General features: G+C 38.8%; 1 protein-coding gene across 3 annotated transcripts in view; it reads left to right on the forward strand.

The window, feature by feature from the left end:
* Window positions 1–17611, forward strand: part of LOC122968301 (chondroitin sulfate proteoglycan 4-like) — a 39729-nt gene that overhangs the window by 5775 nt on the left and 16343 nt on the right. For 2 of the 3 annotated variants that reach the window (XM_044333419.1, XM_044333420.1), the window contains exons 3-5: window positions 353–489; window positions 13778–13910; window positions 16838–17001. In XM_044333419.1, coding sequence (XP_044189354.1) covers window positions 13808–13910; window positions 16838–17001 — 267 coding nt within the window. In that variant the 5' untranslated portion in view covers window positions 353–489; window positions 13778–13807. Of the gene's footprint in view, window positions 1–352; window positions 490–13777; window positions 13911–13945; window positions 14154–16837; window positions 17002–17611 lie in introns of those variants that run through there. The other variant, XM_044333418.1, reaches the window with a different exon arrangement.

The following is a 17611-nucleotide window of genomic DNA, read 5'->3' on the forward strand; positions in this document are numbered from 1 at the left end:
TCTGTATGGTTTGGATCCTGTTCTCAATCCTAAAAAAACTGTACCACAGTTAACCAGGAAGAGGAGTGACACTTGCTGTTATTTGAGTTCATGCGACATTGTTGTCACAAGGTTATATAACCAAACTGAAAGAGGAAACAAACCAGAATTCAAGCACACCACTCTGCTTATGGTGAAATCACACCCTAAGTGAGAATCAACTGACCAACTGACTCAAGTTAAAGAAAATAACCGTTGAACAGGACTGCAGATTTGAGGAACTAATTGGTTTTTCCTGTCCTCTGACTATATGCCAAAAAGACACAAAGTCCTAGTCTTCCTCACCTTCTCCTTCCTCCTCTTCCTCTTGTAGCTTTTACCCGCCCGACTCTCCATGTGGGAGTCCTGTGATGGTTGCTGGTGATTGATGATAGTCGGACAGAGGGCCTGTTTCCTGGATGTGAACCTAGCTTCCATGTCACACACACAGATATCCTTTGAGGATGGGAGGTACACACACACACACATACACATACATGACCTACACTGACATAGACGCACAGACTATACCTTACTTCCTCTTTGGATAGAAAAACCGCACATTCCTTACGTTGACCTACATCTGCTTTTCATTATTATTCCACAACCAGTAAGAGACTAAACCAAAAGTAAAAATATTTTTATATCTAAAGGTGAAATGTCACTTAATTTAAACTTATTTTTCTAATAATTTTTTGATGTTGGAGGCTTTTTAAGTGGCTCCACCTGTGCGAATATGCAGTTAAAGTATGCAAAATCACATTACAGTAATGTGAGCATATGAAATACGATAAGTACCTGTGAAAAGACGTCAAGTGGGTATCTGCCAAATGCTATAAACTGACTTCCAACTACTCCATGAAAAGTTTCTCTGCTGTGAATCACAGCAGAGAAAATTCCAACAGAGACCAAACCTCAGTCATGCTGTAGCGTAGTGAAGGCCAACTTAAGCATTGAGCTCTTAGAGTATGTTTTGTTTCTCCTGAGGGAGGACAATTTGCTCAGTTTTGATGATGTAACTTATTGTGTTTTTCTTTCTTGTTTTCTTTTGTAAGGGAAATATAGACCAGTAGTGGACAATGAAAATGCTGCCATCAGTCATGACTTGCACTATTTTGTGCTCATACAGTAAAAGAAACTTGCACACTTTCCTGGGAGTGAATGAGAAACCGAGTTTTATTTTTAAAAATATATGTAGGATGTTGCCTTATCGTGCATATGTGCAATGTAAAGGCCTGATTGTGGCTTGCAAGCAGTTCACATCTCTCCTCTCACTCTTTCTCCTTGTTCCTCCTGGTCTCAATTGTCCCTCTTATGACTCTATTTACCGTCTAATTAAAGCTGACATCCCATGAAAAGTAAATATTTAAAAGGAGCCGGTGAAACCTATATTAGTGTAGCTGTTTTTAAAAGCAAAGGCAGAGCGTAGGCACTCTTGGATTTCTTTCAGTTCTGTATCTGTATGAAATGCCCACTCTGCTGCCTCCCAGTCCTCCCAATAAAGCGTTAAACCCGGTAGAAGTCTGAGGTGGGATGTGAGCGGCCCACGCTCTTACTAAAAACAAAAGTAAAGATACATCTGGGAGCAAGCGCAGTCTGCAAGTGTTTTGATTTACTTCTGTAATTTCACTGTAGCTCCGGTGGTTTTACTGTAAACCACTCCTACACTGTCTGCAGATGTGGCACTAGATGTAGTGGGAGGGAATGTATTTGTAATGTGTGTGTGTGTGTGTGAGTGAGTGAGTGTGCCTGCGTGCTCTACTACATGTCTAAACTTTATCAGGAATTCTGTTGGTGTTTTCAAAGGAAACTGACTTCACTTTTCACAATTGTTGACCAATCACTCTCCCTTTTCCAGGACAATTGCAGAAAAACTTGCTACCTTTCACGTTTTCACAATGACTCCTTCTCTGCATGCTCCTAATTGATCATTGTTCTGTCAGTTGAAGGAAAATTCAGAGTGCAACAAGGTCTGGTTTTTCTATAGCCTATTTGATTGAGAAACTAGTGCACAGGATTCTTATTTCACATCCAAGAGGGAAACCTCATGGTATTTTTGAAACATGTCCAGTCAAAATGGCAATTACATATTGTAGACAGAAATATTATGACAATTACATTCCTCCACCACGAAAGAAGCATGTAAAACATATGTAAACTACAGAATTTTCATAAATGATGCAAAATATTTTTGTCTGATCATTAGATAGCAACACTTAATCTACAGCTTTGCTAGCGACTCTGTGAGGCTGTACTTAAATCGGCTATAATCGATATTTTCTATAATCTCAACATATGAAATAACATTGTATAATGTGAGAGGCTTCGCTCGTAGTGATGAACCTACAGAGAATTATCACCAGCTCCCTTTGGCTATAAGGAGCTTCATAGCGAGTTTTAGTTAATCATTAAGCTTTCTGGCTGCAACTTTACCATTTCAGTTCACTCTCGCCGCTCTTATAGAATCGTTTTTGGTCGTATCAGTCAGCTGTTTTCAGAGTAAAGGTCTAAAAGCCCGACTGTACACTACCTTCTCAGCATCAAATGGCAAACAGCTACAGTTAGCACCTAGCTGGTGAAAATAGTGAAGCATTTAGCATCTAAAGAGCCAGATATTTCCCTCAGGAGTTGGTAGAGATCAAAAACAGAGCTAAAGAGTGACTCAGATTCAGCAGATGGCCAGAATCATTACTCCAAATGAATGATACTGTTGCTCCATAACTGCTGGATGTGTAAATATGCTACTGTTAACTGCTAACTAGTTCATGATATTAACTAAAAGGTCATGACACAGTGTGTCAAAGTTGCGTTGTGGCCAAGAAAATCTGTTATTGCAGCACAGTAGCGCTTTGAGCTAAATGCTAACTTTAGCATTCAAACATGCTCACCATGACATCGATAGCATGCTGATTAGCACTGAACACAAAGTACAACTGAGGACAAGCTAAACAAAAATCACAAATTACCATTTATCCTGAGGAGAACATTGATATCTGCACCATATGTCATTGAAATCCATCCAACAACTGTAGACATTTCACTCAACACCACAAATGTTAACCTCATGCTGGCACCAGAGGAAAAGTCAGGAGATTACCAAAGTCAGTCAATCGAACCGCCAACCCTGCCATCTGTGGAAGCTATCTCCTGATCGACAGCTGCTAGATAAAAAGTTGCAAGATGAAAATTCAGGGGATCACCATAATCAGGATGATTCATCCTCCAGGGACCATGAATGTTAATGGAATTTTACTTCCATCTCTGTTTGTCACTGTTTGCCTAATTGTTTTTGCATAATTTTTAGACAATATCATGGCTTGTTGTGATGTTGTACACATGTATTTTTTAAAAAACCTTGTCCAATCACTAGAGTGTACTTATTTTTCATCACTGTCTCCTAGCATCATTATATTATAACAATCAGTAGAGCAGCTGGACATTGTTGCTCACGCTCTTTTCATTCCTCTACATAATAAGATGGATATAACATCTAAATTCATCCCAGTGACTGCATGCAAACCGTAAACATTGAATGAGAAGAATGCAAAGGAATCTGAAGGCATCCTGGACTTTCTATTCATACTGTCAAGGATTTGCGAAAAACAAACTTGTTTTCACCCAGGAGCTGTATTGTTTCTGCACGTGTTGTTGTGCGGCTGATGAATTCAGCGCCCAGTTGAGAACAGAGCAGCTGAAAGTGTTTATGCTGGCCCTTTAGGTGCAGGTGCACAATTGAGCCCCAGGGAAGGAAATGGAGGGGAGGGGTTTGAATGTGACACAAACAGGAAACAAGCTTTGTGTTCCTTCTTGTTCAGCAGTGCACGAGAAAGGTTTATAACTCTGCACTTTTGCAAGCTACTTTGTAGGCTTATCTAACACAATATCCTTTGCCAGGAGCTTGCATAACAGGCACTGGTGAAACATATTAACCTACTAAATTCAATCCTTTTTGAATCTGTCATTGATCAAATTTTTATCTTCACCAAGACTTTTATGGTACGTGAATCCAGACATGAGTTTAATGGGAGCACTGGGCAAAATGCCAATGGAGGTTCAGGACGTGCCTCTTGAATTCAAAAAAGCAATGCAAAGTAAGGCCTTTTTTTTAAGCACGTTCACGTTCTGTTTCTCGTCAAATATGGCTCCTTGGTCCAAACAGATCTTGCTTGTGTGTTCTGGGTCAGAAACAAGCAAATACACCGCCTGAAGCAGTAAAACTGTAAGCACCACATAATGTTGCCAGCAGTAGTACGAAAATGCTAGCCAGTGTAAACAACTGGATAACATTAAATAAAACAGCCCGTATGGTAGCAAAATAAGAATAAAACTTGTCAGAGGGACTTGAATGCCGGACTGACGTCTCGAGAACCTGATACCAATTTCTACCAAAACATAATCTGCATTCATACATAATCTGTGAAATTCAGTTATTTTTTTAGGGACAAGTTATTTATCTCCTTTAGTTAAGAGAACTTACAATATCATCCATCCATCAAACCTTAAAGTTTACGCTGTGAATGCATTAATGTTCAGACTCACTATATAGGTCTGTATGTCCAGGGAACAGGGTGTGTTTTTCTTGTGTGTCCAAGGGATGTCCTACATGGTGTGGGAACAGGTCACACCCCTGAACAGGAAAGACATTAGGAACAGCAAGCGTGTTGGGGGAGAGGGAGACAGGCAGAGGAGAGGGGGGCTTTCAGGGAAAGGAGGAAACCAAAAGAGAACACCCTCAACTTTTCATTCTCACAACAAAACCCCTCCCTCTGCCCCTTCCCCACTCTCCTCCTCCTCCTCTCCCAACAAGTGCAAAGTGTCCCTCCTCAACAATAAGTGCACTGCAGCATAGCACAACAACAAATAGTGCGTCACTAACGAGTCACGGCAAACATTCCTGCCTGTCTGCGTTTGCGTGTTGTCCAATTATTCCCGCCGCTTCTCCCCGGACTTCAAATGTGTTTTGGGACAGACAGTTTGTTATGGGAGGGGTCCTCTGTGTGTTTAGTTCTATTTTTTTTTTCTCCACACATTTTCGAGGGTTTACTGTCTGACTCTGGAACAATTGATTTTGTTGTGATTGTGTTGGGTTTTTTTTGTCTCAGCTTGACCTGAAAAATGTTGTTTTGCAGATGATTGTGTGATCCTTTGTAGTAACTGATATTACAAGAATTTTGAGACAATTTGTGGGCTAAGCCGCAAAGCAGTTTGATTGTAACAAACAGTAGAAGTGGTTGTTAATGGTTAATTCCAGCCTTTTGAGTTTATCCAACTCAATTCAAATTTGTTTCATAAGTTTGAAGATGTTTTCAGTTCTTAGATGAGCATAGATGAGTAATTTTCACACGAACATCAGCATAATTGAACATAAGGTTTTCATATAACAGTAACAACAGTGACTTGTGACCTGAATCTGGGCCACAAATGGCTCTTCTGTAAACACTAGTGCAAAAAGGGAGGGAAGAGTTTGCTTGTTTTTAGAACGAAGTGCCACTCCAGCTTCTCTCGTGGGAGTGATTCATTCCTGTAGCAAGAAAGAGAGACAGCAGAGGAACAGAAAGAGTGGGGAGAGAGAACAGGGAAACCAAGTAATAGCTGGATAAACAGTTTCTACTAGGTATTTCCGAATTGAAGCAAACTCATATTACATAAGAGCAAAATTTGTGATCACTGGAAAAACAGTTACATAATAAGTATTGTCAGTACATTTATGATAGGAACAACATAATACAAAAGTTAGGTTACTAAAACCACCTGTAGTTGAGCCTGATTTATTGAAATTTTTTAGGTTTTAAAATGCAAGAAATGCATGAGAATCCCCAGCAGGGATGGCAGACTCAGGACCAGAAACACCAAATCAAATGACTGAATGAATTAAATGACTATGATGTGAAAAAGTTGCTGGTACTACCGATCTCACTGAGAATCAACTCATACTGAGGCGCTGTTTAGGTTTAAGACGATTTTAGCTCATAGATTTGGTAAGTCACTCTGTGTGGTTGAGTGCCTCTAGCTCTCACTAATTCCCTAATATAGAACTGTAGGCAGCTATAGCTGCTCCATGCCTAACGTACACCTCCCAGTAGGAACAAACAAAGTGGCATCCAGAAGTTGATCTAGCAAATCAAAGAAACAGCAACAGTTTTTCTCAGAGTTAGGTTGTCCAAACAAAAGGTAAAAGCTGCTGTATGTATTGAGAGACTTTCTGCCTCCTTATGGGTAAAAATTCCTTAACACAACTAACATTTTGCTTTTATATGACAAACATGTGTGAAAATATTGTGCTCAAGCCATGTTTTTGTTCCATACTCCTTTTATTTTGGAAGAACTCTTCACGCTATTCTTATGCGCAACACATGATCAGAGTTTATCTCGCAAAATTTTGACTGTGTCGATAAACAAGGAGCGATGCCTTTAAGGCCTCCATGGGTCACTGGCTTCACAACAGTAACTATAATCACATTGAAGCATGTTGGGAGGCAAGTTTCAGTAAACTGTGGAGGAGAAGTAATGTGAAGGAGGAAAATTCCAGTGAATGAGTTCATATAGTGGCTTATTTTTGTATTGGAGCAGAACTCAATTATAAGCCCCCATGAATTAGACAGTTTGGATGACAACAATGGCTGATTCATATCTAACTCACTTAATGACCAGGTTGCCTCTGACCCCAGTTTTTGTCCATGACTCTCAATCGTGGACTCCTAATTAGTTAAACTTTACAATTGGCTCTTTCATATCCCCCAGACCCTGCATGTCTTCCCAGGCTTACTGTTGTTTTTTTAAAAAAAGACAAGACGGTAGGGAGTTGTTGTTGTACTAGTTGTGCTAGTTTAGCTGGGAATGGAGGAATCTCTGACATCCAGGTTTAAAAACTGTGGCAGGGTGGAGCCTTACTTAATGCATAGTTAAGATCTTTGTCTATCCAGTTGTGAGGTGTTTAAGGGCATAAATAGTAACTTTATCTGCATGTCGAAAGATCTGTCAAACCTGTTGGTGTGCAGCAGAAAGTACATTTTAATAATTTAGCTGTGTTTAGCTATTTTGGTTTATTTATTTACTTAAATCCAGATAAATTTTCTACATTTCATCTTTGCATTCTGGTGTGATGATAAATTGATTGTAAAGAGTGAATTAGTGATAAAAGAAAAAAAGTTGGATGTTTAATTTAGGTTTAGCCTGGAGATATTTCTCTACTTTGTGTGTTTTCCAGGCAATCTCAGCATCTATTCAAATTCTGTCTCAGCACATTAAATTTTATGATCATGTTTAAGCAGCACGCTGTCTTTTTATTCCAGGAATACAAAAGGGCAACCCCTCCTACAAAAATAGCTTTTGGTGAGTGAATCGTACACTGAGAAATAGTATCACCATAGATAATCCAGTTAGACGTTGCATGGGGAAAGATCACACAAAAGCTTCATCGAGAGAGACCAGATATTAGCTTTGGGTGCAGCACATGATATGTAACGCATTTCCTGTTTTTAAACTCACAAACAAATCTCATCTGTTTTTAAGACCCACCAGCAAGAACACTGGTCTCGAAGGTTTGAAATGTTTGAAAACTACCCAACCGCAAAGTTGTGACAGCCCGTCCTGTGCATGACATTGATAACATGAAATGTGTGTTGTGAATATGTGCTTGAAAGACAAGCTTAGTGCATGAAACAATGAACCGTGTCTGTCATCTTTTAGTTTGAGCGCATGTTGTTGTGACTAGGACAGAAGCAGTGACTCAGACGATGTTTTGCTTAGAAGTGTTTAATGATGTTAAATCGTGCGATGAGCTGCGGGGTCAAATGGCCTGGCGGTGAGTCAGACCAGCAGCTGCTGGCAGCCATTGTGTTTAGGGACTGACCTTTGTCACAGTGTTTAAATGAGAACACAACAGTACACAGCTGATTGTGTGATATTGTGTCAGGAGGGAACAGTGTGTGAGCGAGGGAGAGTGTAATAAAATGTATTTGTGATTTGAAAATGTGCACACATGCTTGTATGCTTGTTTAAGTGTGTGTGCTCTAAGTGTTAAGTACTCAAAAATTGAGATCAGACAAAGAGCAAGATGCAATTTCCTCATGTACTTCTATTGAAGAGATTTCGGAAGACAGTCACATCTCCTACTTGTGTCTTCATAGAGCTGTACATGGAAAAAGAGGCTTTCTTCCAGGCTTTCTTCCATTTTTTCAACTTTCCACTTTGGAAAAAAAAAAAGAAGAAAACATTGGAAGACAACCAAAGGTCGTTTCCTCTCATCCCTTCCCATCCTTCCCTGCCCTACACTTTCCCTTCCCATCAGTCCTCACTGTGAGTTCTGATCTGCAGATGTTGCCTGTCTTTGTTTTTTCAGAAGCGTCCACGTTTTATAGGTTGGTAAGGAGGAGAGGAAGATGAATGTAATTGTAAGACAACAGTTGGGATGTGAGCCAGTGGATGTGATTGTAAAGTTGAATTCATTTTATCATCTTAAAGGTATCCTTTTTCACTGAAGACATTTGGACCTTGACATTTTGGAAGGGAAAGCCCGGGTGTAATTAATAACATTAATGATTGTTCTGCCTGTTCAAGGGTTCTAGTATTGCACGTGACGGCTCACTGGGACACTTCGAGCTGAGCCATCCATCGTTGGTGTTATTAGTTCCACCCGTGCTTTTCCTGCAATTACAAGTCAAAATGTCTGAAGGAATCACCACTGAAGATTCCCCAAAGTATCTTAGATTTTTGTTCTGTCTTTTACTTATTGGCCTGTTGGAGTCCTGTTCTTAAGTGTGTGTGAGAGAGAGTCTACAATTCCTGCAAACAGACGAGGCTAGATCCAAAATAACAGACTGATAGGATGAAGAGAGTGTGTCTGTTTTCTGTTCTTTTTTTCTCAGATAAGCGCCGCTCAGCTAAAGATAGTGTAGCAATGGCACTGCTTGTCCATTGTTTCCTACTTTTTTCACCATAATCACTCCTTATCGTATCTTATCTTTTATTATCTTATCCTGTAATTCTGAATAAAATTGCTTCTTCTCATCTCTTGCTGTTTCTTATTATGTCTTTTCTTCTCTTTCAACAAGTGTGCTAAATAAAGTAGCTATGACTCAAAGTGACTCACATCTAAATCACTTTCCTCCGCATTTCGGCACACACACACTCATACACATACATGTCTTTCTATACTTATGAGGACCCTCATTGATATAATGCATTCCCTAGCCCCTAACCTTAGCCATCACAACTAAATGCCTAACCCTTATACTGACTGAAAGCCAAGTCTTTGAAAGACCAGCCAAAACATCCTCACAATGCAGAAACATCCTCACCACCAATGGTTTCAAACTAAAATCGGTCCTCACAAAGATAGCAATACAACCCCACCCACGCACACAAATACACACACTCATGCACACACTCAAACAAAGAGTCTAAGGTGTCCCCAAACAAAGGTAGCAGCTGGTCCCAGCATCACATTGCACATTTTAAGAGAGAAATATCAAATATCTGAAGAGGTGCCTCTGGGAAGTGTGATGGGATACACACACACACACACACACACACACACAAACACACAGTCATGTTTCCATCACTTCAGAGGACATTACATTGACTTACATTTAGGGCTCTAACCCTAACTTACATACACTGACTCTAACTCTAACCCTTACATTCATTTCCTGTAGACTTATCCTAACCTTAACCATAACCACCACATGCCTAACCCTAACCCTTACCCTAACCTTAACATAACCTTAAACTAACCTTAAATTTAAACCAAGTCTTCACCCTAAAATGAATGATTTATGTTAAGAGGACTTTTTTTCTCCATAAGGGAGGCGTGTCCCCACAACATTAGGAATACCTGGACCATACACACACACAAACACACACACACACACACACACACACACACACACACACAGACACACACAGAAAACAAAGTGCACTGTCTATCTGACAGTCTCTTTCTGAGCCTCTCTCTGTCTGAAACTCTGGCCTTCTTCTACAGCCCTTTGCTCTCTTTCTGTTCTTATGTAACTGGCTCATAAATAGAAAATGGATGTGTCACTCAATTACTGTATTTATATTGGAAATGGGACTAAAAGCTCGGGCCAAGGTTTATACCAGAGCCCACACAGTGTTTTAGTCCTTCTTCCATTAACTTTATTTTTCCTCTAGTATAAAAAAACAGAGTGACTCACTCATCTCAGCCATACAGGTGGATAATGTGGTGGGATTTCTGCTCTTTTTTTAATAGCAACTCAAATATCAGTAGATCTGTATCAAACTGCTGAAATGTACCAACATGTGTCATGTGTTGACTCATGTGTTGGCACATGTTTCGGCGCATGTTGGCACAGGATACAAAGGTGAGGAAGGAAGGATGGGAAGCATGGAGAGGAAACGAAGGTTGAGGGAAGCAGATGTGTCTCTCTGTTGTCTTTTCTTTCTTAATAATGATAATAATAACTTTATTTACATAGCACCTTTAAAAACAGAGTTTACAAAGTGCTTCGACAGACAAAACAAAAGCAGGATACTCAAAAAAGCAATAAAACAACAGAAAGTCAAACAGCAAGGCCAAAACAAAACAAAAACAAGACAAAGTTAAGATAAAATTAAGACAAGGAGACAAAAGTCGCAAAAAAAAATGTAGAGAAGACAAAAGACATTGAAAGATAAAGAGACGGTAAGAAAGATTTTTTAAAAAAGACAGCAAAAAGATGACATCACATAACATCAAGTCTGTGAAAATTGGTTTCAAGAAGTGATTTAACATGTTCAGTTGCACGCAGCAAAGTGTTGGTGACACGCTAAGAAGCAGGGACCTGTGAGGCTTGTCCACCCAGCTGTGAGATTTGTTTTTTGTTTTTTTAGCTGCTGCTGGAGTTAAATCGGTCCCAATCCTCCATCTCTTCCTGGTCTGCTCTGTTTGCTGTTATCCTCAGCCAGGTGGTTCCTGTTCTCTACCTTGTATTATACCACTTTCATAGCACTGGGCACTGCTCTCAGAGAGTCACCAACACATCTGTGAACTGTTGTCTGCTAAATATTTGAATACTATACCACTTGTTTTTTTTAGAAAAGGATGGAAAACATCTTTGACCTTGTCTCATATTGCAACTTAAGACCATATTTGCACACCAATATTCACCTGAAAAGGTTTGCAGGCTGAAATGTTATTTGATAGAGATATTTCCTTTTATCTGACAATTAGGGTGATTTTGTCAGTTATTATAACATTTTTCTTACAAACTTTTTGTGCTTTATAATTAGCCATCGTAATGTAGAACTGCACGCACACAAACAAATATGGTGGTTCAAAGTTGAACCAGGAGATAGTAAAATCCAAAATAAATTGATTGCTTGATTGAAAAAAATATTACACCTTTTTTAGGGCTGCAACTAAGTATTTTCATTATCAATAAATCTGTTGATTATTTTCAAGATTCATTGATTCATTTGTCATCAATGACGTCATGAGTCAATTGTTCTATAAAATGTCAGAAAATGGTGAAAAATGTTGCCCAAGGTGCAACCTAAAATGTCCTAAAAATGATCTTAAAACAGTCCACAACCCAAAAATACTCAGTTAACTCTCACAGAGGACTAAAGAAACCAGAAAATATTCATATTAAAGAAGCTGGAAGCAGAGAATTTGGGTATTTTTTCTTAAAAAAGTAGTTGGCAATTCAGTTCCTGTTGGGTGACTAATCATTGCAGCTGGTGTCCTGGTGGCCTAATCATCCAACACAATGACAAAAAAATCGCAGCGTCTCCAATTTGAGTCTGGCCGGACACCTTTGTTGCATGTCATTTCTTCCTCTCACCCTGTATTTCCTGTCACCTCTCTGTTGTCTGTATAAGATAAGCAAAAACTGATTATGCATTCAAGTAAGAGACTATGGTTTTTTTTACCTGTTTATTTCCATATGGTTCCAAATGATTATAAAATATCTGCAGGAGTTTATAGGCAATAACACTTTATGCACAACGTTTTAGATAAGACTAAGTAGTTTTAAGTAGAAAAGAAAACTAATTTCCATTCATGAACTTCTCCTACTTCTCTTATGCAGAGAAAAGATGAATGAGTGTGGATGCTCAGTATAAACATTGTTTTACTCTCTTGTCTGCTAGTTTAGCTTTAAAGACTTTTCCAGCCTAAAAGACAAGACGCTAATCCTCTCAGCGTGGGATCCAGGCTCATTAAAACACACCAGCACTCTCGTCATGAGAGGACCCGTCACCGGCTGAACTGTGACCTATTTTGGGTGTGACCCCTGCATTTAAGAAACCAGGCTGCAGAGTCTATTATTCAACATCCTGGGAACTAAAACTAAACACAGCACTCCTCTCATGTGCCAAGCCAACTTTGAATCAGCAGGCGAAGAAAGGCCCTTATGTTTTCTTTCAACATTTTAATGGACCAAACTCTCTCGAGCTGCAGCTTAACAGCACATTTGAGTATGTGTGTGTGTAATTGTGTGTGTTTGTGTGTGTGTGTAGTGGTGGTAGGTTAGAGGGTGGAGGGGTTCAGGATACAGACAGGGGAGTGTGTCCTGCAGGTTGAACAATCACACCCAAACTTCCACTTTACCTCAATGAGCCACCGGCTATTTCCCTTCCTTTAACCTCTCGTTCCTTTTTACTTCGTCTCTCTCCTTGGTTTTAGCAATTTTGCAAACTCACTTTTCCTTCCTACTCTTCACATCAATGTTTTACTTCTGTGTTTCTATCTCTCTCTGCGGGTCCATTAATTTCAGTTCAGTGGGTGCTTTATTGCCATCAGTGATGGAAAAGTGGAAAGTAACCAATTACAGGTACCATTGTTACTGTAAATTAATAGCTTTTTTATGTTTTTGAAAACACTTTAAAATCCTTAATATGTACTTTCACTTAAGTATATGGATTTTTGATTAAAGCCACTACTGTATGTGTTGAATTTGAAAATATCAGACTTTGGCATCCCCCAGTGGTAGTATAAAAAATGACACTGTGGCAGACAGTAATGCACGTTGCATTGCCCATTGGAGGGTGACATGTCAGAGTGGGAGGGAGGATGTAGATTTGACCCAAACACTTGAACGTTAAACATTAATATTACTATAATTACTATTGATCTTCACATACTTTTGATCTCTTTTTATTTAATTAAATACTCTGATAGTGCGGCGTTGCCCAGATCAGAGTTAACGTGATGTTGCCTTGTAATGTTGAGGGTGTGGAATACAATGCAACGTCACAGATTTCCATCCATTCATTATTTATACCTATTTTACTTTTGCAGGGTTGTGGGGGGATGGAGTCAATCCCATATCTCAGAGAGCAATAGCACTCAGTTTTGTCTGAAAAAGGGCAAAGAACTGCTGTGGCAATGGATGCTATAGAGTGTGACAAAAATCATAATAAAGTAACTGTATTCATAATTAATTAACTCAAGTAAGTGAGTTTACTGTTAAATACTTAAGTTGAACTTACAGTACTGCCAGCAGTTCTTTTGCTATGGCTGAATCAGGAGGGATTTTCTATTTATTGCTTTGAACATTTTTTTTCCTCATGAAGAACAATCTGTGAGAAACCTTTCTTATAAGAAAACATATTTATCATTTTGAAACGTGAGTAAAATACGGAGCAGTTGGTGTGCAGGATGTAGGCGTACTTTTGCAGCCAGGATACTATATTGGCCCTTTAACCTTTGACAGTAAGAGTGAGATCCAGCCTCAGTCTCCATGAACACAAATAACACACAATCTGCTGTGCCTTCTTCTCTCCCTCTCTGTCTCAGGATATGTTATGACACCTCCCCCATGTGTTCATGTTTGGTACTGAGCACTACACCATCCATCCAGGTCTTCTGTGTTTGAGGGGAGGATCTGTGGGTGGAGTTTCACCTCGCTGTGCTCTGCTCACTAGTACAGGTACATTTTTTTTAAAAGGCTGTAATCCAAATCCAGCAAAGCAAGTAGAGACCGTCTGGAAGTAGTCAGCGGTAGAAATGACATGCAGAGCCACTGCTGTACATTAAAGACAATGGACGGTACAGTCAGGCAACCAGATGTTGCTCTTAACTGACTGCAAGTTTGATTTTAAACTAACGATGGGGAGTTTTGTGGCTGATCTGTTTCTGCTCCTGCTGCTTTCCACAGGACAAGTTTATGGAGGTAAGGTGCTGCAGAGGAGAGAAAATCACTTCTTCTCCTAACTGTGAACAATTATGCTACAACATTATTTTTTAATCATTTCTTGCATCACTACAATAGAACTGGTACAACTGTAAGAAAAAAAAAAAAAAAAGGTTTTCCCTTAAAAAGCATGTAAAAAATACTGTATAGTTTTAAGGGTTGTTAGTGTAAATTTATTTAAGTTCACTTTTAACATTCACACTGAAACTGTGGTTGTGGTTCTGTAAATTCCAGCTCTTTATAGTGATTAGACACAGGAGATAATGATAACGTTGACGCAATAGCAATATCCTTGTTAGCACCACCTTTGATTAAGTTTAAATGTGTCTGTGACAGTTGGCAGCTTATTGTTTAATCCATTTAATATTATGAGTAGACATATGGCAATACGCTGTTGGATTATATTTTAGTTGAATGCTTGCTCTTACTTATCTCATTTACAAGGATGTATGTACCTGATCTGATGCCGCACTGCTTGCCAAATGCCCTCCTATATAATTTAAAGTTTGATTTATATAATATGTTCACTCTGCTGATAATCCTCACATAAAACAATTGAGAACAACTCAGTCAAGTCAGGATTATCATTAAAAAGTTGCTCCTTGCTCTTCCCTTGAAAACATTTTGGTGAACTCAGCAGCAGCCTTAATGAACTTTTTACAGAGATGTTGCAGCACAACACCTCTTATTAACTCTAAATAACTGCCGCTAAAATATCAACACTCACTAAGAATTTAAAGGTTTCAGGGAAAAAACCTGAATTGGCCATCAGCAGAAAGTTCCCCACATTTCTATACTATTCTTATACCTGCTAATTCATTCGAAGTGTGTCTGTGACTGTAGGAAGATTACTAATAATCCAATGTTCAGTGGCATCATAGAAGCAGATTAGATATAGATGGACAGACATGAGTTACACTGACAGTGGGCTTATAGGCTTTATGCAGAGCGGCATGCTGGGCCGGTCTGCTGACTGAGTGCTTCTCACTGGGATCTGTCTTATAACAAATATTTTTTTGGCAAGCTGCCCATTTCAAAACCATGCCGCAAATGGATTCAAAGACAACATAATAATAAGATATTACAGTAAAGTATTTATGACAAATGAGACCGATTGCAGATGATAAATTAAAAAAAAATAATGATGAAAGATGGAATGCAGAAGAACAGATATAAAAGAATAGAAACAATATATTTTTCTAATTTTTTCTATCAATTTGGCAAATTTGTACAAAAAGGAAAGTCTGTTATTCATATTTTATGTGCTGCTCAAATAAGAACCATGTTTACTTTATGTCTGCCTTGTAAAGCACTTTGTAATTGCTCATTTTGATAAGTGCTATATAAATAAACTTTATTATTATTGTTATTATTATTACTCAACTGCAATTCAACCAAATTAACCAAAAATACATGATACCTAAATTCAACAGCAGAATTTGATCCATAACGTAACAAAACAATCAAAGTTAGAAGTTAATTTCCAATGTTGGCAGACTTGGGCAGATGCTTTAACCTGCTGCAAGAAAAACAGTATTTAGAGACTGAATACTTTGTTAAATGGTTGGATTTTCCTACAGGTAAAAGGTAAAAGTCTACCTTGTGTTGATTAATTTATTCATATTCATAAAAATGTCTTGACTTCAGTTTTTCTCATTTTTCTCATGTTTTGTGGATCTATTTTTTAATTTGAATCATTTAGATATTTTCTTTTTGTGTGTTCAGTTGTACTGCCATTACATACTGCTGTACTGTTTGATTTATAGGGTTTTTAGAGTGTCCACCCATCCCCAACCAACCACACACACACACACACACACACAAACATTTCCCTGACCTCTATTTTCTGTGTGTTACGGTTTCCACAAATGGACGGTCATTTTGCCAGAGTGCTTCAGTACCGATGCTTTGTAGGTCAAATCGATTGAAATCAAGACTGCTTTACTGTTCACAGATGATGTGGTGGGTACACTGGCCTCACGACTGAATGATACATTTCAATTACATATTAAAAGGTGTTTATACCACGCAATAAAGGGTAAGTTTTTTTAATGGTATGTATTTAATACCAAGTTCAAGCTCTGCCCCCTAAACTTTAAACCAACTAATGACATTATTTGTGCTTCCAGAGCTGCTCTGCCCCATTGAGTGATGTTTGTAAAACTAAAAGTCCAATCTGCGTCATTTGGGTCAACAGTGAAGTCTAATTAGCATCAGAACATTTCCAGGATGCATTAGTCGTCATTAATTGAATTCGGATAGCAGGTGTAAAAGGCAGAGTAGACACCACATTGGCAAGCCAGTCAATACAGCAAATTGTCTGTACTGGGTCTTTGCTCACCAAATGTTCATTCATTTTTTGTGTGTTAGGAGTTACTGTTATATACAGATAACCAAAGAAAAATAGATAATACCAGATGATGAAGTTTGAATTATAAATGGTATGGTGGTATGGTTCATGGTATAGTGTCCACCCACTGCATGTCAGCATATTAATGACATTGTTTCGCAATACTGCAACTTCATTTTTGTGTGAAATTCTCTCGTTGGTATTGATAAATCCGGTATACCCCCCACAGACACACACTTTTTTAAATTATTATTACTTTATGCCAAACTACTAATTCAACTCAGCTTCTCTGTTTCCTTTTACATTGTCACAGTGTCATTCTACGGTGATGGCTACATCCACCTGCGGACAATGGAGTCGTCCATTCAGACGTTGCTCCATGTACGATTTCGAACCTCCAGTCAGGCAGGGCTGCTATTTTTGGCAGCAGGACGCAGAGACTTTTTGCTGCTGGAGCTGATCTCTGGGCGCCTGCAGGTAGGCCATTAGGATAACACACATTAGCACAACAAGCAAACAAACAACACAAATGCATTAAATGTTCATTTTAATGGACCCAAACATTATGAGAGGAAGTGTATCAATTTGTACTTTGGCAAGGGAAAGACGATTTAAATTTTAGTAATATGGCTACAGATGAGACAAAGTCAAATCTTTCTAGAGGCTCTCTCATAAAGATGCCTCACACCTTTAAAACGAGAAAATATTTGTCCCTTGGGCTGTTTTAGCTTGTATATGTTGGCATTTACTATCCTGAGGAGAGCCAGAGAGAAGACTGCATGCACACAGCTTGGTGTCAGATTGCTTGCAGAGTGAAAAAAAAATAAACCCCCCTGGCACTGACTTCATTTCAGAACAAGTTTCTTCATGACTAAGGTTAAGAGGGAAGACCACAACAGTTTAATGAAAGCTTCAAGTATAAGGCGAGGGAGCTGCTCATGAAAGAGTTTGGTTATATTTGTGTTTGGGGAATAATATGATCTACAGTCAACCAATCTCATCACAATGTAATACATGCTTTTATGTGTTTTGTTCCTTTTTCTTGCCACTCTTTCTTTTACAAATTAAAGTTTGAATTTGGCCATAA

Source organism: Thunnus albacares, chromosome 18 (assembly GCF_914725855.1).
Source record: "Thunnus albacares chromosome 18, fThuAlb1.1, whole genome shotgun sequence".
NCBI classification, from domain to species: Eukaryota; Metazoa; Chordata; class Actinopteri; order Scombriformes; family Scombridae; genus Thunnus; species Thunnus albacares.